General features: G+C 48.7%; 1 protein-coding gene across 6 annotated transcripts in view; it reads left to right on the top strand.

Moving 5' to 3' along the window:
* The window catches only part of ITSN2 (intersectin 2), a 1,003,157-nt gene that overhangs the window by 845,019 nt on the left and 132,788 nt on the right, over positions 1–25,350 (top strand). For 2 of the 6 annotated variants that reach the window (XM_069236037.1, XM_069236038.1), the window contains one exon: positions 6,336–8,654. The exons of the other annotated variants lie outside the window; for them this stretch is intronic. In XM_069236037.1, coding sequence (XP_069092138.1) covers positions 6,336–6,337 — 2 coding nt within the window. In that variant the 3' untranslated portion in view covers positions 6,338–8,654. Of the gene's footprint in view, positions 1–6,335; positions 8,655–25,350 lie in introns of those variants that run through there. 6 annotated transcript variants of the gene reach the window in all.

Here is a 25,350-nt window from a genome sequence, read left to right as displayed (position 1 = left end):
CTCCATCCAGACCGGCTCCAACGTCTTCTGGCCAACCGACTCCGAGAAGGTCATCAGCCGACTCCGTGTCGGCGCCAGATGAGCCTAGGAGCCTTCCTGGTCCTGTTCGGGGTTCGAGATCGTCGGCGTCGATGGATTCTTTGTCGACGCCAGCCCTAGAAACACATCTTAGATCTTGGAGAAAGGCATTGAGACTTCTGGAGGAGGAGGAATATAGACAGCTTGAGGAAGGCGAGATCGAGCCTTCAGATGAGTTCCAGGGTCTTGCCACTGCAAGTGGTTTGGATACTTTCCCGGAGTGAGACATTGCGTCTCCGGGGGAGTTTACTGAAGAGGCCGCTTCCTTCCATGCAGTGGTGAGGAAGGCAGCTGAGTACCTGGATTTGCCTTTGTCTGTGGCAGAAGTAAAAACTAACCTGCTCACAGAGGTACTTCATCCCTCTTCGTCCAGTGCTGACCCTTTGCTGCCTTTCAATGAGGCTTTGACTGAGCCTATTTTGGACTTGTGGAAAAAGCCAGTGACAACTCCTGCTGTGAACAGGGCAGTGGCGAGGAGACATAGAAGTGCTCCAGGAGAGCCGTTTTTTCTGTCACGGCACCCGACTCCGGAAAGCTTGGTAGTTCAGGCGTCATGTTCTGCGAAGACTGCCCCTGGAACATTCCCTGGAGTCCCGACTGATAGGGAATCCAAGAGGATGGAACAGTCTTCAAAGAAGATCTTTTCATCTTGCAGCATGGCCCTTAAAGCTACTAATTCTACCTGCGTGCTGGGCAGATACGCCCTTATGGACTCTGCTAAAGAAATGGCGAAGGATCTGCCACAGAAGATGCAGAAATCGTTTGGGTCCCTTTTCTTGGATGCGCAAGCTGCTGCACAGCAGATTATACAATCTGGCCTGGATACCTCGGATTCCATTTCCAGGGCCATGGGAACATCGGTGGCTACAAGGAGGCATGCCTGGCTAAGGTCCTCTGGATTTTCTTCAGACGTACAATCCACCTTAATGGACCTTCCATTTGATGGGGAAAAGCTGTTTGGGGACAAGGCAGACTCTGCCCTTGAACGGTTTAAGGACTGTCGGGCTACAGCTAAGTCCCTGGGATTACAGACCTCTACTACAATGCCTTATAGACCTTTTCGCAGGTTTCGAGGGTTCATTTGAGGTTCTGCCTTTCGGAGGTCACAGTCTTACGCCCAGCAACCTGCCAATCCGCCCTATCGTGCCTTTAGAGGGCGGGGTAGGGGTAGGGCTAGAGGTCCAGCCCAGCAGCTCTCTTCTTCTTCATCCTCCTCTGGTGGACAACAGCTGAAGCAGCCCTAGTTTTCCCCACTTTATCATCCATACTTCTCCTGTAGGGGGAAGATTGAGTATTTTTCTGCAGAAATGGAGGTCAATTACAACAGACTTGTGGGTGCTAAGAATTGTGGAAAAGGGCTATGCTCTCCCCTTTCAGGAGTTCCCTCCTCCCTTCCCCCCCCGTCCCTCCTTTTGTTCAGAAGACCATCTTCTGTTGTTGCAACAGGAGGTTGTCACAATGTTGGCAAAGGGCGCTATAGAGTTGGTGCCGTTGCAGGAAAGGGGTCAGGGGTGTTATTCAAGATATTTCCTGATTCCCAAAGTGGACGGTCGGTTGCGGCCGATCCTAGACTTGAGGATTTTGAATTTGTTCCTCAAGCAGGAAAAATTCAAAATGCTGACCCTAGCGCAGGTGCTATTGGCGTTGAACGAAGGAGACTGGATGGTGTCTGTCGACTTGCAGGACGCGTACTTTCATGTTCCGATAATCAAGTCGCACAGGAAGTATCTCCGTTTTGTGGTCGGAACGCAACACTACCAGTTTGCTGTGCTTCCTTTTGGACTTACTTCAGCACCTCGGGTTTTCACAAAGGTGATGTCAGTTGTTGCAGCACATCTCAGAAGGGGGGAAGTAGCAGTTTTTCCCTACCTGGACGCTTGGTTGATCAAAGCCAAGTCTCCAGAGCTTGTGTTGTCTCATCTGCGAATGACAACCCAGTTGTTGTTCGATCTGGGTTTTTCTGTAAATGTGCCCAAATCTCACCTAGAGCCCTCTCAACGCCTCCTGTTCATAGGGGCAGTACTGGACACAACAGTGTTTCGGGCCTACCCCCGCCTCAGCGGGTTCGGGACATTCAGGCGCTGATTCCGTTGTTTCAAGTTGGAGCGGCAGTTCCAGTCCTCAAGGTCTTACGCCTGCTAGGTCTGTTTGCTTCTTGCATTCTGTTGGTCACTCATGCTCGCTGGCATATCAGGGCTCTTCAGTGGTGCCTCCGCAGGCAGTGGTTCCAGCACAAAGGAGATCTCAGGGATTCAATAAAGATCTCCAAGGACGCTGTAGCGGATCTTCTTTGGTGGGCAGAGGACGGCAACCTTTCCCAAGGAAAACCGTTTTCACTGCCTCCTCCAGTGGCCACAGTGATTTTGGATGCTTCCACTCTAGGGTGGGGAGCTCATCTGGGGGACCTGGAGATCAAGGGTCATTGGTCTCCAGCGGAACAGATGTTGCATATCAATCTGTTGGAATTGCGGGCAGTACGTTTGGCGCTCAAGGCCTTCCTCCCTTCCCTTCGCGGTCAGTCAGTTCAGGTCCTGACGGACAACACTACCGCGATGTGGTACATAAACAAGCAGGGAGGAGTAGGGTCGTACCTTCTCTGCAGAGAAGCCCTGCGACTCTGGTCCTGGGCTCAGGACCATCAGATTTGCTTAATAGCAGATCATTTGGCCGGGGTACTGAATGTACGAGCGGACGGTCTCAGTCGTCACTTCTCAATAGATCACGAGTGGCGTCTCCATCCGGATCTAGTCCTCCACATCTTCGGGATGTGGGGTACTCCTCAGGTGGATTTATTCGCCGCTCGAGAGAACGCGCATTGCCCGTTATTTTGCAGCCTCCAGTATCCGATGCAAGGGGCGTTGGGGGATGCGTTTCAGATGTCCTGGAGCGGACAGTTGCTTTACGCATTTCCTCCCATACCCTTGATTCCTCGAGTTCTGAGGAAGATTCGTCAAGACCGGGCCCGAGTCATCTTGGTGGCTCCGGACTGGCCGAAAAGGATATGGTATACAGACCTGCTTCAACTCTCTCAAGGCCCTCCGCTCCGTCTCCCTCTCAGGGCAGACCTCCTCTCACAATCGCAGGGGCAGGTTTTACACCCCCATCTCCAGAGCCTGCACCTTCATGCCTGGAGATTAAACGGGGCAACCTGAGTTCGTTTTCTCTCCCTCCGGATGTAGTGGATGTTATTCTCTCGTCCAGGCGACACTCCACTAAATCTATTTATGCCGGTAGGTGGGCAAAATTTGTGCTTTGGTGTGGAGAGAACCAAAAAGATCCCTTAAAAGCCCACCTTTCAGATATTCTTTTGTTTGCTCTTAGTTTGGCAAAGAAAGGCTGTGCGATAGCTACAGTTAAGGGATATTTGGCAGCTCTGTCGGCGTTTCTTTGCCTTCCGGACCAGCCATCTTTATTTAAGTCTCCAATTGTAAATAGGTTTCTTAAGGGTTTGGTGAATAGGTTTCCTCCTACTCCCTTTCACATGCCTCAGTGGGACTTAAATCTTGTATTGACGTTCTTGATGGGTTCGCCTTTCGAGCCCATGCATTCATGTCCATTGAGATATTTAGTCTTGAAGACTGTTTTCTTAATCGCAATCACATCTGCCAGGAGAATTGGAGAGCTTCAAGCACTTTCCGTTAAGCCTCCTTTTACCATGTTTTTCCCTGATAAAGTGGTACTAAAAACCAGGGCTGCTTTTCTGTCGAAAGTTGTCACCCCTTTTCATATAGGGCAGACTATCACCCTTCCTGCGTTTTATCCTCCTCCCCACCCTTCTAAAGATGAAGAGAGGCTCCATAGGTTGGACCCTAAGAGGGCCCTGAGTTTCTACCTGGAGAGGACTAAGGACTTTCGCCTAGATGATCAACTGTTCATTGGGTATGCTGGACAGCGAAAGGGCAGAGCGGTCCAGAAACGAACACTCTCCCGGTGGGTCATCTTGTGTATTAAGATTTGTTACTCTCTGGTGAAAAAAAGTCCCTCCTGAAGGTATCAGGGCCCATTCTACTAGGGCTAAGTCTGCATCCTCGGCCCTAGCGAGAGGAGTTCCGTTAATAGATATATGTAAAGCGGCAACTTGGGCGTCCCTCCATACCTTCGTAAAACATTATTGTTTAGACTCTGAGGTGAGGAGGGACGGTCATTTTGCTTGTTCGGTATTGCAAGATTTCTTGGTGTAATCAGGCGGGCACCCACCACCGAGTGCGGTACTGCTTGGGACTCTATTCATAAGGTGAGGAATCCACAGGTAGTTGTATCCATCAGAAGAACAAGTTACTTACCTTCAGTAACGCTTTTTCTGGTGGATACACTAACTACCTGTGGATTCCTCACGGTCCCTCCCGCCTCCCCGTTGCCTGGTTACACACTTATCTTGCAGTATTTAGAATAATGTTTCTTTTTATATATATATATATATATATATATATATATATATATATATATATATATTTTTTGTATATTCATGTATTTAAGGTAATAATGTAAATATATGGATTCAATAGACAAGATTTTTGTGTTTGTATATATTTATATATAACTATTTTCATGGTCGTTTTCACCTGTTCGCCTCAAAGGCACAAACAAAAAAAATGAGGTGAAACTGACGTCAGTACGCCGACGAGGACCTCTTATTGGCACGTTGACGTCAGACGGAGTCACGTGGAGCCGTGCCATTATGACGTCCTCGTCGACGTGGACAGCTAGGAAGAAGACTTTCCATCGGATGCTGGCGCAAGGATCGAATTCATAAGGTGAGGAATCCACAGGTAGTTAGTGTATCCACCAGAAAAAGCGTTACCGAAGGTAAGTAACTTGTTCATTACCGCCAACAGGCTGGTGGTACATACCTCCACTATTATGACATTGGCGGTTTGGCTAAAGCCAAATTACCAAGTTTACACACCGACCGCCACGGCGGTAATGACTGCCGGCTGGAGACTACAGTCTCCAGCCCGGCGGCAGTCACTAGGCCGCCCATGTCATTTTGACCCCGCCCACCGCCATGGTTTCCGTGGTTTCTGTACCGTACTGGCATTGATTGGGGTCTCCCCCCTCTCCTTCGCCCACCTCCCCCTCCCACCCCTCACATATACACACACATACATGAACATACATACACACCCATACACACTCGCATACACACATTCACCCACCCACGCATGCATATATTCATGCACACTCACAGCAACACTCACGACACAACACTCACTCACATACATCCAGGCACACACGCAATCACATGACTTAACATGCACGTACACACACACCCATTCATGCACACACGCATTACGCATGCATTCAAACACAGTCACACACACCCCCCCACACGCACACAACACCCCCGCCCCCCTCTCCAGTCAGAGAACCCGACTTACCTGCTTGCAGGGGGTCCTCCGGCAGGAGAAGGGACACAGCGCTGCTGTCAGCAAAACACCGCCAGGCCGTAGCATGGAACATTATACGGTAGGCGGTGTTTTGCTGTCGTGGTGCTGCTGCTGGCAGCAGCGCCACCTTACCGCCGTCGGCCACCATGACCGTAGCCAGAATTCCGCCAGCCTTCTGGCTATGGTCATAACTCCATGGACGGTCGGTAGCCACGGCGATGGTATGTTGGCGGCCATCGCTGTGACGGTAGGCGGCATTTGCCTCCAATGTCATAATGAGGCCCAAAATGTATTTGTATCCTATACGCAGTTTTGAGCCCTGTACTGTTAACCAACAATATTTTGAAATGTAAAAATAAAAGCTTTTTCTCTTGCTACCCAAGATAGATTTTTTTGATTAATTTACTTGCAGTCCTAATCATAATGTAGAACAGAATGACTTATCTTGTACCAGATGTACCACTACCCCCTGCACATAAAAATCCACATGAATAATATGTGCTTTAAAGATGGCTGACTTATTATTTGAAGCCTCATGGCATTAGTGAGTGCAGACGTTTGCTGAATTTGTCAAAATATTGAATTTATCCAATATGATAGATTTGAATAGATCCGGAGAATAGCAGAATCATCAAATAATTTTCTTTCTTGACTTGGCATACCCTACCAGCTTTGTGTGGAAGTCCTCTTTCTGTCATTGCAAATTGCATTTTTCTTCGTAAATATATCGTATTTTGATTTGTTTTTGTCAAACGTTTAGAAGTTGTCATAGCTGAACCTACTGTTGTCCATATGGTAGTTTTTTGGATATTACACTTTCCACTTCGTTTGAGTTGTGTTCATTTTTATCCTCGTGTTTTTGTTTTTTAGGACCCAGTCATAACTTCCAGTTTGAAAGCACCTCAGAGACCCACTATCCAAGTTTGACTATAGCGTTGGAGGCAGAGTGGACAGACCCGGTTTAATATGCTCTGCACAATCCATTTGCTACGTTTGAATGTTAGATCACTTTTGGCTATTTTTTAATTTTATGATCTCGAACTAAGATGAACTTTCTATAAAAAAAAAACATAATGGATAGTGGGTCTTTGTGTGGCTTTCACTGCTGTTCATTCTGGTTTCCACCTAAGGCCTTCCTTGTGCATTTTTTCTTTTGGGTAACCCAGAGACCATTAGCATGAATAATCAAGTTATAGCTTACATGGTGTGTGTCCAGGCACACAAAGACCCACTATTGACACATGTTAGCTGAGCTGCAACATTTATATGCATATATGGGGTGATGTGCTTTTGTTTGCTATATTGCACATGGGTTGCCGGGTTAAATTGGTTGCACTGTATGACTCTTAACAGGCTTCGCTTCAGTGCTGCCCACAGTGATCCGTTTATTTCCATACAACCAAACCCAGCAAAAGGTGACAATTGATTCCGGGTCACAAGTGGTCCCTTCCCACTGCACTGAGGGCTGTGGGGCGTAGAGGCTACAATTGCACTGAGTAGAAAAGAAGCCCACGGACATCTATCCCCCAGCAGGCTGCTTCTGTTGGGCTAGTTTAATGTACGTCTTCTACAGAATGCCACGTATGCAATGTTTTGCTCTTATTACCCGAGAACCTGTACTCATAAATTTATTGGGTTAATTTATTTTAAAAGTTACCAAGAAGCTGGGTATTTATTTCTACATGATTCTCACCCGATTGTTTCACAACCCTTGGTTTTTAAAGCATGCAAACCGGAAATGTTCTTCGCAGTGTGACTCCCTCTCCTGTTGACCAATCAGTGGCACTTCCTCTGTGTATGAGAAACGGGAAGAACTTGGAGGCAGCTAGGGCGAAATGGTATGTTAACAAGCAAGCGAGACGAGCCATGCACCCACTGACCCTCTGAATGTTGTGAAATAAAACATGCACCGAAATTCCTATTCCTGGTCAAGAATTTGGATGTTCTCTAATTAGTCCTGGCAGTGGTATTTGAAAACCACCTCTTTACACTTAAGTAAAGGTTTTCTGAAGACCTATTTATGCTTTAAAGAAACGGTGGTCTGTTGCGACTTGATGCAAGGCATTCAAGTGGGAAGATGTAAAGCTGAAAAAAATGGAAATGTGCTGGTATTCATATATGTCTTTGCATCATCGCCGAGGTGGTGCAACCTAGTGGTGAAAGTGTCACTTCCGTACCTTGTGCCCCGGGTATGCAGCATTTTCTTCCTTAAATCCTGTTCTGCAGGATCAAGTTAGGCTGTCTTTCATTGTTTGTCAGCACTCCACCCCACTGTAGTCAGACTGCACTCACGCGGCCTTGTCAGGGCGAGGAGCTATGACAGACTGAGATAGAACCTACAACTGATGGGCGTATACTCTGATATATGGTCATCCCCTATAGGTTATGTAGCAGAAAATGGATATGGCTTAAACAAATGCACTTCATGATAAGACGTATTTATTTCACAACGGCCTATTTTAAAAAAGCCTAGGGAGCAGAAAAGGTAGAAAAAGGGGGCAGCGAATTTATGCTTTTTATGTTACCAAACTCAGACTATTCTGTACGTATCTCAAATGCATGTTTTTCAGTATGCAGACTACTCGGGAATACGGAGCAAAACATCCCTGCAGTGGCATTCTGTAGGAAAAGCTGGCATATTCCAGTGGCACAAAAGGGAAAATAAAGTTACAGTATAATATATATATTTATGTTTTACTTTGACAATGAAATGTAGAATTAAAAAAAATACAAATGTGTGTGCTGAGAGATCATTTCCAGAGAAAAATATTAGAAAAAAAATTATTTAAATTAATATTCTGTCAATCAGTTGTTGATTGCTGACATTCAAGGCACTTTACGTTCTCCAGAAGCTTTGAAGAATTTAAAACGGCGTGCTCTCTAAAATGTATACATTGAATGTATATTAATTGTGTCTTTCAGTTTTTCAATGTAAATGCTGTGCAATATATTATGTTACCTATGTGCCTCTTTGAACAATGGATTCTGCTGAAATCAAAATGTAAACGTATAACTTGTCCCTGAATCCTATAGCCTAGTCACTAGTTCCCTCACTCTTACTTTTTGTATGTTTGTGTTTCTGTACAGTGTTGGAATGTCCTGGCCCCTATGAAATGCAAATTTATAATTTTTCATACGTTTTTCCTGTATGTGGACTGACTGTAAAATTAAACCAGAGCTCTATTTTTTAAATATGTACAATCAAAAAGTTTAAATAGAAGTAAATATAAAATATGGATGACCTTGCAACAGTGCTGCCTTAAGAAAATGGAAGTAGGAGCGATCCATGGTGGGGCACAGTGCCTCTAGATAATGATAGAAGTGTGCCATTGTGGACACAGTATTTTTACACAAGGTTACAAGCTGGCCACTGTGGGGCACAGTGCATCTGCCTGAGGGTAGGAGCTGACCATTGTGGGGCACAGTGCTTTTTTACAAGAGTAGAAGCAGGCTTCTGTGGGGCACAGTTTATCTCCAAGGTTTGGAGCTGGCCATTGTGTGGCACAGTACTTCTACACAAGGAAAGAAGCTGGCAATTGTGGAGCACAGTGTATCTACTTAAGGATAGGAGCTGGCCATTGTGGGGCACAGTGTATCTACTTAAGGATAGGAGCTGGCCATTGTGGGACACAGTGTATCTACTTAAGGATAGGAGATGGCCATTGTGTGGCACAGTGCTTTTACACAAGGAAAGAAGCTGGCCATTGTGGGGCACAGTGTATCTACTTAAGGATAGGAGCTGGCCATTGTGTGGCACAGTGCTTTTACACAAGAGTAGAAGTGGGCTTCAGTGGGGTGCAGTGCATCTACAAGGTTGGGAGCTGGCCATTGTGTGGCACAGTGCTTTTACACAAGGAAAGAAGCTGGCCATTGTGGGGCACAGTGTATCTACTTAAGGATAGGAGCGGACCATTGTGGGGCACAGTGTATCTACTTAAGGATAGGAGCGGGACATTGTGTGGCACAGTGTATCTACTTAAGGATAGGAGCTGGCCATTGTGGGGCACAGTGCTTTTACACAAGAGTAGAAGTGGGGTGCAATGCATCTACAAGGTTGGGAGCTGGCCATTGTGTGGCACAGTGCTTTTACACAAGGAAAGAAGCTGCCGATTGTGGGGCACTGTGTATCTTCTTAAGGATAGGAGCTGGCCATTGTGGGGTCTCAGTACTTTTACACAAAGAAAAAAGATGGCCATTGTGGGGCACAGTGTATCTACTTAAGGATAGGAGCGGGCAATTGTGGGCACAGTGCTTTAACAGAAGCGTAGAAGTGGGCTTTTGTGGGGCACCGTGCATCTACAAGAGTCAAAACTAGCCGTTGTGGGCAACAGTGCTTTTACGCAAGGGTAGGAGTGGGCCATTGTGAGGGACAGAGCTTCTCTACAGTCCTGCTTTCATTACATCTCTTCATTTATATTATGTACGTCAACAATGCTATAATAGCACATCTGCAAGTTGTGAACGTTTGTTTGAAAATGGCTTGAAGACACCTACCCTGGTCCAGTACTTGGAATTCACTTTAAATGGCAAACCGAAGGAAACTGTTTATTAAGAGCAGGGCATGCATGTTTTCAGCAGTGCATGTATTAGCACACACAGGCTGTTACATGGAGCTCATTGTGCCATTGGCTTCCTCTCTTATGAAATTGCTTTATATCAGGAGGTTAAACATGATCATTATGCTATCGCGAAACCGACTGGACCACCTGTAAAATTGCTCATTCGCCATATGTGTATTTTCGAGCACTTCTAGGCACTGCACGTCATATCTTCTGAGACGTTTTCCTTGTTCAGCCGCTGTCACACATAACTTAAGACGATACATTCACGTGTTGGAGAAAACTCTGGTGAACCAGCCTGATGTTGGCTCTGTACGCACTGAGGAGGGCAGGTTCGATAGGTACTTGCGGGGCGGTGGTCTCTCCAGAACAAACAACAGCTGCAAAACAAGCATAGAAATACATGTAATCTGCTCCAGCATAAGTGGGAACGGGCAATTAAATGAAGTAATTCTATTGGTAGCAGTGTGGGTCTGTTTCTGTTTTTGCGAGCGGTAACCTTTGCCCTTCGTCAGCATCCTTCTGTAGCACGGCGGGCATCCTTAATCTGTACGAATGTTTCAAATCAAAGTTCATTTATTATGTGGATGTCTGTTATTCGTGTTTCTATTCCCAGGTGCAGCATCCTTGCAGTGTCATAAGAAGCGGCTGCATGAGTGCTATTGAAAAATACCAAATACATTACATGCATTCCACTCTAGGGACCGCCTGCCATGCTTATAAAGGAACAAAAGAGAATACACATTAAACAAATGAATAAATCACGAGAGTGTAAGCAAGAAATTCATTAACTGGGGGCATTACCTAAAGGTGGCTGACGCACTCGCATGCACTTATTACCAGAGCCGTATCAGCTGTTTGCTCAGTAGGGTATTTGAATGTGTTCTGTTCAGTCTTTAAGGGTCATCTCACTTCCGTGATAGTCTATCCGTGTCTGCACATTGTATAATAGTCTCATTGTACCCCAGTTTGTTTAATCTTGTGCTGTGCATCCATTTGATCGAATACTTCTCACTGCCACACTTGTATGTGCTCTTCTTTTGAGACCGGATGGTCATTCTATAATTTTTTATCAAGTAGAAAATGTAGGTGGCATGTTCTAGGGCACATTCCTAAGAGTATTAACATCAATGAGCATTTTGAGAATCAAGGCTAAAATTGCTTTGAGTCATCCAAAATCTAAATACATCAGCATGAGTGATAGTTGTGTAGCAACAACCCTTCAATAAAACTTTGGCCCCTTGGTGAATGCCCGTTATAGCGATCACAATATTTATTGTATCGCTTGTCATCCATGATTATGGGTTCTCTTCAGTATCGCCTTTCAGCAATCATTCAGAACAGATTTAAGTTACTGAACGATAAACTGCCTATTTGTTGTAAATACAAAATAGTCACAGAGCATAAACCTATTACTCAAAAGTCTCCAGAGTTTCCTGTTCATCAGTAAGAGCCTCTACAGTTCATACTTAGTAGAACAACATATACCTCAGCAATTTTTTTGATTTGGTCTTGGAATAGAGTAATTCAAAGTAGCTCAAGAATGGGATAATTTCAGTGGAGGGTGAGACGTCATAGCAGCCATGCACAGGTAGTAGGGCCAATCTTGGCCTCATTTCCCCCCCAGGGGCACTTGTGGTCTTGCACTGGGCATTCTTTTCATCAGACAGCCAAGAGTAGTTAGGGACAGATTCATCCTTTGTTGGAGAACTCAGTCAGTGGCTTGTGCAGCTCTAAAATCAGTGCAGTGTCTTAGCCTTAGCGCTCTTTCTCTCTGTGCTGGACCTGATGGTGCAAGTCCTCACAGATAACACCACAGCCCTCCACTACAACAACAATAAGGTGAAGTATAGGCACTTTGTAGTTTTGCAGTCAGTGCCTGACTCTCTGAAATTGGATTATGACTCTCAAAATCTTGGAATTGGGGATTTACCTATGTTGCCTAGTCAGTGCCTGAGCACTAAATACGTTGTGAGGTGTTACCATGAGTGGGACTGAAACAAGGGATAGTTTGTTTTTTCAGTTGTTAGGATAACAAGCCTTCAACTTCTTTCCCTTACCTGCAAACATGCTGTAGGCTTCACTCTAGATAATTGCTCTTCAGTAATATTTTGTTGTATCTGAAATTCAGCCTTCATTACACATGCCACTTAAACATCATTCTTGCTTTACTTTTGAGGTATCTAAAGTTCCACGCATGGCTGTGATATTGATTGGACTTCTCTGGCTGAGGAAATAAAAGCTGGATCCCAGCCGCTGGCCCTCTAGGGGCTTTGTTGCATTCTGACTTTGGCCCTCCAGCCTTCTCTTTATGGGATGGTTGGTGTCTCTCTGATCATGTGATAAGCATAGTCCTTGCAGCTAGGTGTCCTGCTACTAAATTTGTCCTCTCTTAGAAAATGTTTTATTTTTGATATCCTGATGGCAGTCGTGGTCCCTTCAGTTGTCTGCTTCACAGAGTGGATTTCACCCTTTCCTTGACAAAGGAGAGCCTCGGGTATTAAACCACAAAGAGTGATGTAAATTGAATCTTGGCCTTTTGTCTTTTCCCTTGAGCAGTACCTCTGCATGCCGGTAGGTGGCGTTGTTTGGCTCTGCGTCGCTGTCTTACGCACACGAAGTGACGTGCTTAGTGTTGATATAGGTGCCACTCCAGTGTGCTAGCATCAGTTCTTTGCTTTCCGCGTCAGTCATTGCAGATCCGGAGAGAGCTACCAGCAGTAAATGTTTTTGTAGAAGTTTTCTGATGGTTTGTCATAGCTATTTTTTGAGACTTTTCTCCTGGTGTGATAGAGATATCCCCCCAAAAAACAGCAGGTTTCAAACCATGCAATGCCGGTCACAGACAGATGTCTGTGACAGACTCACACTTTGTCTGTGGTGCTTTGAGCAGGACCACGACTCCAAGACCTTTGAGGACTGCCAAATAAGAAGGTGCTGTTGGAAGGCTCTCTGAAGCTCCTCACTGCCTGACGACCCCATGACATTCACCGCCCCAGTCACGTGCAAGTTTCTGGTTCCTTGTGACGATCCAAGTCGTTGAGAAACTCCCATAAATGAAAGAAGTCTAAGAGGTCAAAGCACTGTTTGAATTCACCACGCAGGTCCAATTCCTTGGACAAGGCACAGGAATGACAACACCATTCAAGGTCTCGCTTCCACCACAGAGCCTGTGCCTGGTCAGCTCCACGCTTTCCAGAGTTTTCTGGAGCCAGATTGGCCCCATCTAACACAGGGTTTTTTGAAGCTATGCACCTCATATTTGGGCGATCCGTCTGGAGTGCCTTCAGGCCCCATGGGTTCGGAAGAGCCCCTACTGGATTCCCGTTGGCAAGTTCGCCCTAAGGCCCAGTTGAGCCCCATTGATCTGGTGCTTGTCCCAGAGCGGCTCTGCCGGCTGCGACTTTCCACAGAGCCCAATCCATTGACTTCATCCCCTGTGCCACCGACCCCATCATCATTATCCCTGACTCTGATACGGAGCCAGTGCCCTTTTCTTTGGTAGGCCTGGAGTGGGGAGACAACCGGGAGAGGCGTGAGGACCGTTATGGATATTACAATATCCTTGATGAACCAGGGGACGATTGGTAAAAGGAGCTATCAGAGGACAGTGGTTTGGACACCTCACCAGTCACTAGTTTGGTCTCTTTGCCCACCGTAGCTATGGAGGAGAGAGCCTGAGGTCCTGCCTTCAGGGGCAATCGAGGCAAATATCTTGACCGAGATGCTTTAGCCAGGTATTGCCCTCTCTGAGCTTTTGTTCACATTTAATGAAGCCCTTACACTCATTATGCTTGGGACCTGGTCCAAGTCCTGCACAGGGGCTCTTTTGCACATGATTATTGCCCTCTGCCATTGGCCAACTCCTGGGGACCCCAGTTTCCTCACCTAGCACCCCACCCTGGAGGGCTTGGTGGTCTAACTCTCCACTACCTGAGTTAACCGTGGTGCGTTCCCTACCACTCTATCCGATGGGAATCCATAAGGCTAGAGAATGTTCTCTTCTGCCAGCCTAGCACTGTGATCAGTGAACACCATGTGCCTTTTGGGCCATTACACCACCCATACCCAGGCCTGAACCATACTTACCCAAGCTATTGCTGATGGGCGAAATGCAGCAAAGTTCACTACTCAATGTGATCTAGACACAAATTATTTGCTAGAAAGATCAATTGAATTTTCAGTGACACGTAGACGCCATGCCTGGTTGAGAACCACTGGCTTTTCAGGGGATGCCTAGGCTTCCCTCATGGACATGCCCTTTGATGGCTCATCTATTTGGTGAAAAGGCAGACGGGGCGCTGGAGCGAACTAAAGACAGGCAGACTACCATAAGGTCTCTGTGCCTATCCAACTCCAGTCTTCCTTAAGGTCCAGTCTGTGGCTATGGTAGGGGCAACCAGCCATGCCCTTTCCTACCCAGCTACCAAGACCAAAAGGCGTCCCAGCCTTTTTGTGGCTGTGGTTCTGTCAGATCACAAAATCGGGCCTGTCCACCACATCTCAGGCAGCAGCAGTCTCCAAATCTCTTTAGTTTGCCCTCATATCAGCACGGATCCCCAGTGGGAGGAAGAATTCACCATGACCTGCCCTGATAGCAGTTCATAACATTGGGCAAGTGCCCACTCCAAATCACCCAGCTGGGTTACAACATCCACTTTCTGGAAGCCCCGCCACCCAGTCAGTCAGTCAGTGTTTGTCTAACACGGCTTATCATCCAAGGGGAAATCCAGGCGCTTGCTTGCAGGTGTTATTAGAAGAGCCAGGTTTTCAGCCCCTTTTTTAAGTGGATCAACGATGGAGCGGTGCAGAGGGGGACAGTGTTCCAGGTCTTGATGGCGAGGTGGGAGAAGGAGCATCCTCCTGTGCAGCAGCGGTGTATGCATGGTATCTCTGCAAGGGTGAGGTATGCAGAGCGGAGGTTCCTGCGCGGTTAGTGGAGGTGAAGTTGGTGATTTAGGTAGGCAGGTCCAAGGTTGTAGAGGACTTTCTAGGCATGGGTTAGGAGCTTGAAAATACATCTCTTATGTATTCGGAGCCAGTGGAGATCCTTAAGATGCTGGGTGATGTGGGTTCTCCGAGGTAAGTTGAGGATAAGTCTGGCAGTTGCATTCTGGACTGCTTAGAGTCGCAGTAGGAGTTTGGTGGAGGTGCCTGCATAGAGTGTGTTGCTGTAGTCTAGTGATGAGGGCCTGTGTCCCTGTCTTCTTTGTGTTGGAAGAGAGCCATTTAAAAATCTTACAGAGCATGTGAAAACAGGCTGAGGAGACAGCGTTGTTCTGTCGTCTCATGAAGTGTTCACTGACGAGTATGATGCTAAGGTTCCCGGCTTGATTTTTAGGCATTGGGGGTGAGTCCAAGTTTTGATGGCCAGCAGAAGTCATTTCAGAGGGCAGGGTGTCTACCGAAGATTAGCATCTCTGTTCTGAGCTTCAGGCAGTTGTCCCTCATCCAGGTGGAAGCCCATGCCACCTTCTCATGACTCACTGACTGAGGACCATCTCTCCTTTTTCTACCGGGAAGTGTTGGCTCTTTTGGCCAAAGGCATCATTGAGAGGGTGCCAGCATTGAAAGCAGGTCATAGTTGCTATTCCTGCTGCTTTCTGGTGCCCAAGAAGGACAGAGAGCTCCGCCCTGTTCTATACCTGAACACTCAACTTCTTCCTGAAGAAAGGGATATTCAAGATGTTTATATTCGCTCAGGTTCTCTCTGCCCTTGACCCTGGATAGCAGTGCTGGACTTGCATGACATCTATTTTCACATTCCCGTCCGCCCACTAGTGTTACTTGTGGTTCATGGCGGCTAATAAGCATTATAAGTTTGTTGTGCCCCCCTTTGGCCTTACTATTGCCACTTGGGTGTTCACAGTACACCTGCACATGTCAGGGGTTTGTCTTCTCCTACCTTGACGACTTTCTGTTGAAGGTGGGCTCAGCAGACCTCCAGACGTCTCCCACCTCCAGTCTACGTCAAACTTCCTGCACTCACTAAGGTTCACTATTAACATGCCAAAGTCACACCTGTTTCCCTCTCAGACGATCCCTTTAATCAACGCTGTTATGGACACAGTGCAGATTCTGCCTATCCTCCAGAACAGCGGGTCCAGGATATTCGAGCTATGATTCTGATGTTGCAGTCTCTATCCAGGATTTCTCTGAGGCACCCGGGCGTCATGGCCTCCTGCATCCTACTAGTGATGCATGTCTATTGGCATATGCTGGCTTTCCAGTGGGACCTGAAGTTCCAGTGGGCACAGCATCAGAGGAACTTCTCCGACCTAGTCCAGACCTCGAAGGGAACTGCAAAAGACCAGCAGTAGTGGCAAACAAGCAGGGATTGGGACAGCGGCAGACCCCTCCTGCTTCCCCAGCCAGAGCTGACTGTAGTGACAGATGCGTCACTCCTAGCCTGGGGCGGCCTTCTGAGAGAGGTAGAGATCAGAAGACTAACGTCTCCGGTGAAGTCCAAGCTCCATATGTAATTGCTGGAGCTACGGGCGATCTGAAAGGCATTGAAAGCCTTCTTTTCTATGATCAAGGGAAGGCTGGTCCAGGTGTTCATGGACAACATCACAGCCATGTGATACTGCAGCAACCAGGCTGGTTGGAAACATGGACTCTGTGTCAAAAGGTCCTGCGTCTCACTTTACATGTCTATAACGTCAGGGCATTTCCCTGGTGGTTCAACTCCTGGTGGGCTCTCTGAATGCCAGAGAGGACAAACTCAGCCATCGATGCCTAGCGGATTATGAATGGTGTCTCCATTCGGAGGGGTTTCTGGTTGTCTAGGGTATGCACGTAAGGCAGGTAGAACCCACCCACTCTGGTCAGGGCAAGGGGGTTACACACCCATGATAAATCCCTGCTCACCCCCTTAGTAGCTTGGCACGAGCGGTCAGGCCTATCCCAGAGGCAATGTGTAAAATGATTGCACAACACCCACAACACACATGATGCAATATGTACTCCACAAATGAAACACAAAACCAAGTTATATAAAAATAAACTGTATTGTACACAACATCATTAGACCAAACACAACATGTCAGTAATACCCTGCTACACAAGCAGTTGTCAGAACATTATTCCGTTACTATTACTCTGCAAAAGCTGGCAGTAGTCACATACAACGCATAGGTTACTGGTTATCCTGCAACATAAGGAGTAGTCCGGTCATCATTGTTACTGAAAAGGCACTTATCATGGTACATCACAAAGCATAAGTGTCACAACAACATCATGAATGCCCATAAAAAGGAAACATCACAGGAACACATGGCAAGGCATTAGGATCATCGGCATTCCCAGTATGCACAGGTCATCAACACATGGTACCATTGTGCACAGAAAAGCCATTGTTCCAAGGTGGTATAGGTCAGCCTAATAATCAGGGCTATCATGCCCTAGGGCAAAAACGGGGATGTCTGTGTCCCTATCCGGGAGCTCCTCTGCTGCAACATCTGGGGTGTGCAAAAGAATGGTTCTCAGTGGGACAGGCGTCCATTGAGGCTTCCGTCCGTCCCACAAACGTACTCCCCCCAAAAATAAAGCCCCCTGCGATCCCCAATATCTTCTCCTGGAGGGGGAAAGAATAACAGGACAAGCCCACACCTAGGCAGGAGGCGGCCCCACTCCTCACATGGGGGCCGCCTTCAGCAAAGAAGGCCTCCTGACGAGGCTTGGAGTGGCACACGTGACTTCTTGTGTCCAGCGAGACCGCGCGCCTCCTGTCCGATACAGCGATCTGGCCTTCAAGCCCGCTCGGGGCAGGGAGGCCACCTCACCTGAGCAACCAGCAGTGCTCCTTGAGTTCCAGCGGGCCGCTTCACCTCCAGGTGACCTGTGGCAGCCTGCGGCGCTCCTCCTGAGTGCGTTGCTGTCCAGGGCAGCATGTCTCCCACACAGAGAGAGACCCGCTGGCATAACACTCTGGCTGCAATGGTGCTTCTGTCCACCCGGGTCACAGCGGTGAACGCACCTGGAGTAGGTTCCTGCTTGTGCCCCAGGGGCACTTTCTTCAGTGCTCCTCGCCCCGGGGGCGCTAAATACAGCGTGCTTTGTCCGCACTTGCTCCTTGTGACCCGCCTTAGTCGCAGCAGTTATTCTTCACCGGGGGACATTGAAGAAGCGCTCTTCATGCGCTTCCAGCAAGTAAAAGGGACAGAGCACTCTTTCTGTGCTATAGTGAACAAGGCACAGCCGTCTTCCTGTGCTACACTCCAACACAGGAGCAGATCACCACAACACTTCCCTCACGCTGGGGAAGCAGGGAATAAAGCGTTCTTCCAGCACTGCGACATAGGGAACGGGCCTCAGCACCCAGCCCCTGGAGACAGTCAAAGAGAGCACAGGGTGATAGGACCCAAACAAGCAGGCCAGCACAAAGAGTTGCAGTCAGTGGCAGTTCCTCCTAGTGACCCAGCAGGTCACAGGTCAGCACAACAGCAGAGCACGGCAGTTCCTGATGAGTCCCTCGAGCAGCATCCTTTGTCAGGTTCAGTAGTCCATTAGTGTCTCCCTTACATGGAGAAAATCCCCTGTACTTATACTCAGTTTTGCACAAGCTTTTACAAAAGGGGGAGAAGAGTTCCTAACTGGTTCTAGGAGTGTCCTCTCTCTCCTCCAGTATAGGCTTCAGACATCGGTGGGAGGTAAACGAGTCCTTTGGGTGAGGCCAGGGTACAGCCTTTGCAAATGCAGGTGTGCCCCACCTCTCCATCTCTCAGCCCAGGAAGACCATTCAATATGCAGATGCACCTCTGTGACACCTCCACCCTCCCTGTGTACAGGCTGTCTGAAAAGTATGCACAAGGCCCAGCTGTCCCTCTGCCCCAGACGTGGATTGGAATCAAGCTCAAAACACCAGAGTCATAAGCACAGAGAAATGGGCACTTTCTAAAAGTGGGATTTCTATACTGATAAAAAAAAATCCACCTACACCAGTAAGCAGCATTTCTCACTACCATTACAACCATACCAAACATGCCTTCGCTACCCCTCATAGATCAGACAATACTACTTAGACATAAGGTAGGGGATTTCCAATGTAATCCTGTGAGCAAGGCAGCACTGACAGCAGTGAGACACCAAATAGGCTGTTAGTCACTACAAGGACAGGCCACACAACCAGGCACATGGCCTGCCTTTTACATACATAGCACCCTGCCCATAGAGCTAGCTAGGGCCTACCTTAGGGGTGACTTACATGTAGTCAAAGGGTAGTTCCAGGCCTGGCAAGTAAATTTAGATGCCAGCTCCCTGTGTCCGTAAACTGTGCATGCAGGCCCTGCACTAGCAGGCCTGAGACAGGTTTGAAAGGCTACTTCTGTGGGTGGCGCAAGCTGCCCTGAAGGCCCGCTAGTAGCATTTCATTTACAGGCCCTGGGTATAGAGATACCATTGTACAAGGGACTAAGAGGTAAATTAAATGTGCCAATTTGAGGAGTGTGGCTTAGGGCATCAAGATGGCGGTCATTCTCTGAGAGTGCTCCGGACCCCTCCGTCATAAGCTGCCATCCACGCTACATGGTGACCCATCCGACCGGCACTGTAATCCTCGTCCCGGTGTAGGGGAAGCCGTGGACCGAACAGAAAGAGGGCGCAGACCCCCGATAGACATAAAGGCCTGGGCCATCAAGGGACCCTCAATGCCGGGCAAGCAAGATGCCGGGTGCCCACTAGGCCTAGGCCGGCGGGGGACTCCTGCGCATGACTGCTGGATGTTGGGGGGGCCCTGGACCTGTGGTGACCCCGGTGTCAGCCCAGCCACCCACTCGCAGGGCCGACTGCCGACGTGGGCCCAGAGCAGTGGCACTGATACCAACCTGCAGGGAGGAGCAGCGGGACGCAGGGCCGGTAGTGGAGGCCCTGACGGCCTAGGCCACCTAGAGGAATGCCTGCCTGAGACCGTCGGGGCCCGTGCAGTGAGTTCCTGGGCGGCCGCGATCTGGCCTGGGGGGCTCCGGCGGCCGCAGGCTCGTGGTGGTGGGGTGGTGGCCTGCCCGTGCACCCCCACCTGAATTCGGCAGCCCGAGGCCCGCGGCGACACGGAAGGGTGGCAGCCACCATGGGCAGCCTGATTCAAGGTGCTGCCTATCCCCTTGGTGCTTCTAGTGGCACGGAGACACTGGGAACGAGACTCATGGCCATGGGGGACAGAGGAGCCCTCTCCGCTGGGGCCAACCGGGCTCAGGCCGTGAAAGAGGCCTACAACCCAGGACTGGGCCTGGACCCCCTGCTGGGGCTTTTTGCAGGGCAGATTCAAATGAGAGGACAGACTGCCTGAGGCAGGGACCCCGCGCTGACACTGGGCAAGGTGAGCTGGTTGGCTGGGGGCACTGGGACGCATGAGAAACTGAGCTTATGGCGGTGGGGGATCCCCTGGCAACCTCTGGGCCCGGTCGTGGGTGGTGCACTGACCCTGAACCTGATAGAGTATTCCAAGGCCCAAGAAACACAGGGAAAGAACTGCTCAGCTCCTGTCCCGCTTGCCCGTTGGACCTGGCCCGCTGGTGACCCACTTCCCAGGATTTGATAGATGTGCAGCCTTAAGGGACTATACACTACAAAATTGAGACTCATTGGGTCCCCGGCGGTGTGCCAAGGAACCAAATATACTTGTTGCATATCTTCTCTGCACCATAGAGAAAGCTCAAACAGGCAAAGCCATCCTTCTCCCAAACTCGTACAGATAAATTTATGACTCCAGTTGGAGCCCCAGGGGCGATGTTATGGGGGCCCCTGCCCTGGCAGAGAAGAACAGAGCGGACACGGACAAGATCCTACGAGCCATACAGTCCTCTCAGGCAGTGGTCGAGAACAAAATCGGAGAGGTGAGACTAGACATGGCAGTGCTGCAACAGGACCTTAAAAATACCTCGGCACGACTCACCGAGACAGAAACACGAGTGTCCACAGTGGAGGACGAGGTTTCAGATCTTAAGACCAAGGTGGTCAGACTTCTAACTCGCACCCACGAGCTACAGCAGTGCGCATATGATGACAAAAACCGCTCAAGACAAAATAACCTGCATTTTGTGGGATTCCCGCAGATGACCGAAGGCCCTGGCCCTGGCCCTGGCCCCATCGAGTTTCTGGAGACATGGCTTAAATTATGGATGCCCCCTGACAGACTGTCCACATCGTTTGCCATTGAGCGAGCACATACAGCTCTTTCTGCCAAGCCTCCACCGGGGGCGCCACCCAGGGCATTTATTGCCTGCTTACTCAACTATCGACACTGAGACGCCATCCTACGTGAGGCCCGAGCTCAGTCGGAGCTCTGCTTTCAGAACTCGAAGATCTTGGTCTTCCCGGACTACTCTGGGAGGTTCAGGCCCAACGGCGCTCCTACGAGCAGGTGAAACAAAAACTGAAGGCACTGCATCTGTGCATATGCTCCTCTTCCCAGCTCATCTTAAGGTACTGCATGCCGGTAAGACGCACTTTTTTGACACGCCGGAGGCGGCCTGGGAATGGGTGACGGAGGAGCGACTGTTCCGGGAAGGTGCTGCAGGATCCCCCCTCCCTCTGGGTGGGCGCTGGATGGTGCATCTGGGGTGGCCATGATGGAGTCCGGTCATCCTGGGCGTTCCCATGCTGGCTCTCATCGCAGAAGATGCTGGCCCCGGAGGGCTTCGCAGTCTCTCGGGGCGGGCCACCCCTCCCCATCTCCCCTGCAGCAAAAGGAGACCTCCCATGAATCGGCGTCTTGGGGGCGACCGCTCCCAGAAGAAGGAGAAAGACAGTCAAACCACACCTATTTGACTATCCTGCGAGACGGCAGTGGGCTCTGCATGGGTCCACCAGTACACGTGAGATCCGACTCACTGGAGGGGTCGACTACTCCACACCATCAGGGATTTACCTTACCTTTCCTTTGGTTTTGTTGGGCCTTTATGGGGTGACAGATGCTTTTTCAAGTTGGGAGGGGGAGTTGGGAGGTGTTTACCAGTGTACGGCTTGATTGTTATTCTGTTTGTTTTTATTCCTTTTACACGTTGATGTCACAAATTGGAAGATGCACTCAAGTCTCTCAGACGCTACACATGTGCAGGTTCCACCCCTCACATGGCCCACCCAGACAAATGTCCTGTGTCCCCAGCTACACAACTGGCGTTGGGAAGCACCCCTTTTCTCGACACCCTATGGCACCCACTACTGTAGTCTCGTGGAGTGTTAATGGACTCCTTGCCAAAATTAAAGGACGGCTCTGCTGCGATACACGCAGCACCTCCGTCCCTCTATCCTACTTCCCCAGGAAACACACCTAATAGGGTCCACATGCCCGTTCTTGGCCCACTATGGCTTTGACTGGGTCTATCACTCAGGGTATGCACGGTGAAACAGAGGGGTTGTGATACTCCTACACCACGACTATCCCATGGTACTACAGCAGACATGGATGGACCCACAAGGGAGGTTCATAGCCCTGACGGGCTGGATAGATGGGCACAATATCAATCTACTCAGTATATATGCCACCCCATGGAGCCGGAGCGCGACAGGTTTTTCCTTGTTCTTACCGCCCTACTAGCCCAGATGCCCATGGGATTTACAGTCATAGGCAGAGATACGAATGCGGTCTCAGACCCGACCCTTGACATCACAGAGCCCCTGTCCGATGCACGCCGCAGGCGTTCTCTATCCCTCAACAAATGGATGATGGGCACTGGCCTCTGCGACACATGGTGGATATGGCACCCTCGCAATACACCCACACTTCAGCTGCACACCACATCCACACCCTTATAGATATGATTCTTGCGTCTGCCACTGATCTTTCCCTAGTCACCCAGGTCCAGATACTCACCCACGGCCTTTCCGACCATGCTCCAATTTCTTTGACCATTGGCCACCCTGACCAGAGTCGAAGGCCTATGTGGTGCATGGTTTTTACAAGACGAGACCTATTGTACTGGCCTTCACAAAGAGATCAAACACTACTTCCGCGATAATAAAACGGTCTAATCTCATATCACCCTATGGGCGTCAGGCAAGGCCACAATTCGGGGCCATACCAAGCGCCTTTTACGATGGCAGGAGCAGGAGAGACAGGCCCACATTACGTCTCATGAGGCCTGGGCACTCCAGTTGGAGAGCGCAATGCTGGGGATGCGAGAGGAGAAACACAAGCGAGCCCTAGAGATGGTGAGATAGGAAATCAGAACCCACTCCCTAGAGGAGGCAAAGCAGATTTGGCGGGCATCCCAGTCCCGGATTTATGACTGGGGGGGGGGCAAGAACAGCAAGCTCCTTTACTGGTTCGCAACCAGACCAATGATGGGACGAGTGAGCCCTGAAATAATAGACAACCTCGGGACCACACGGCCCCCCCAGGACATAGCTGATATATTTGCATGATATTACACCGCCCTATACACTGCGGCGCCCAGACCCACCATTGAACAGCAGAATCCACTGTTAAATTAAATAGACATGCCAGCCCTCTTAGCCCCAGTTTTGTAAAAGTCTTGACGACCCCATAACTCTAGAAGAAATCTGAAAAGCCATCACAAAACTGAGACCGGACAAAACCCCTGGCCCAGACGAGTACCCAGCAGAATACTTCTCTAAATTCTGGGACATACTATTACCTCAGCTCCACAGTCTCTACACAGTGGCTCTGGAGAAGGGCGCATTCCCTCATGACTTGGACCAGGCTACTATAGTGGTAAAGCCTAAGTCCGGCCCCCTTCTACGTCCTGTGCAGACTACCGGCCGATATCTCTAATTAATAGTGAAATTAAGATCTACGCTAATATATTAGCTACTCATTTAAAGGCAGTTCTACATTACCTGATCCATCCCGATCAATGCAGTTTCATGCCCGTTCACAGCACCAGGCATTGCCTGCGGAGGCTACATGTCGCCCTAGCACATACATACCTTCCCCTACCCAATGGCCCTCTGTCTTATCCAGGTGTCTGGTTGACACCTGTTCAGTATAAGTCAATAAGGACGCTCAATGAAGGACCACACGCCAATTATAAATACAATTTAGCTTTACTAGAATTGCAGGTAAAATGTAGGCATTTAGCACATTAACAATAGTAGAATAAGAATAGCAATGAAAAGCATCTATTTATATATATATATATATAGGCAAAGAATTCATTGACAGATATAAGTTTTGATTAACTGTATACTAAAATGCATCGCACTACGATATTCAGGAAGCAGAATATAAATGAGTTGATAAGCTTTGATTTACTGCATACCAAAATGCATGTTTCAATTACTGCAGCAGGCTCTCACTACGATGTTCAGGAGGCAATATATAAACGAACTAAATACTTCAGATAAGCTTAGATTTACTGCACACCAAAATGCATGTTTCAGTTATTTTAGCAGTTCACACTAATAGGTTTAGAAAGCAAAATAAAAACGAGCTGAATACTTCAGGTTATAAACACAGTGCAGGCATAAATAATCAGTCATAATAATAGAGCAGAGAAACAAAGGTATTTTATCCCTGTGTGGAAACTTAACTTAATCCACGACATGCTGGGGAGCCCTCTACCGCCTGCTTGGACCTCTCTCCCCCTCAAGCACCACGAGCAAACAGGGAGGCAGCGCTGGGCCATGGCAGCTTCCACAATTCCATCTGCGAGCTTCCAAATCCCTCACCCACCGTTCAGTGCTTAAATAACTCGAAGCTTGGATTCTATCTCATTCTGGCATTTTCTAGCTATGTTATCAGTACTTGGCTGCTCTGCCCTTCTCCAGCCTTTGTTTTCATTCCATCTTCTCCCTGTACTCTCGTTCTCAAGGTTGAGACGGAGTCTTCTACACAAACAAGCTTGAAAATAATATCATGAACTTTTCCACGATGTTTGGGAGGGGGTTTCAACAGGCATTACACTCATCTACACTGCTCAAGCTAATTAACCCTTCGTGTTACAATGTCTTCCGCATCTTTCCCTAATACTGAACACCCTCCTTCTAATCAATTTTGAAAAAGCATTCGACATGGTGGACTGGGGCTACCTGGACCTCGTCCTTTGGAAAGCAGGTCCTGCTCTACCTGTCACGGCCAGAGACGAGCGGACCCAGGTGTCTCCAACTGCTGCACATATTTGGAGAGGCCTCCGGCCTTAAGATGAACTATAAGAAATCTCTCCTGGTCCCGCTTTTGGAGCCTCGTGACCTGGTTGACATGTAAACGAACATTCCTGGCGCTTAAGCTATACTTACCTCGGCATGAAAGTGGCACTCGACCTGACTATGACTTTATGCCCTCAACCTCACCCCTCTTACCCGCAGGGTGAAAATTGAGTTGGAAAAGTGCAGACACTACTGTGCAACCGTAAAATGCTTATTCTGCC

The sequence above is a fragment of the Pleurodeles waltl genome, chromosome 5 (genome assembly GCF_031143425.1).
Source record: "Pleurodeles waltl isolate 20211129_DDA chromosome 5, aPleWal1.hap1.20221129, whole genome shotgun sequence".
NCBI lineage: Eukaryota > Metazoa > Chordata > Amphibia > Caudata > Salamandridae > Pleurodeles > Pleurodeles waltl.
This window is presented reverse-complemented; position numbering and strand designations above follow the sequence as displayed.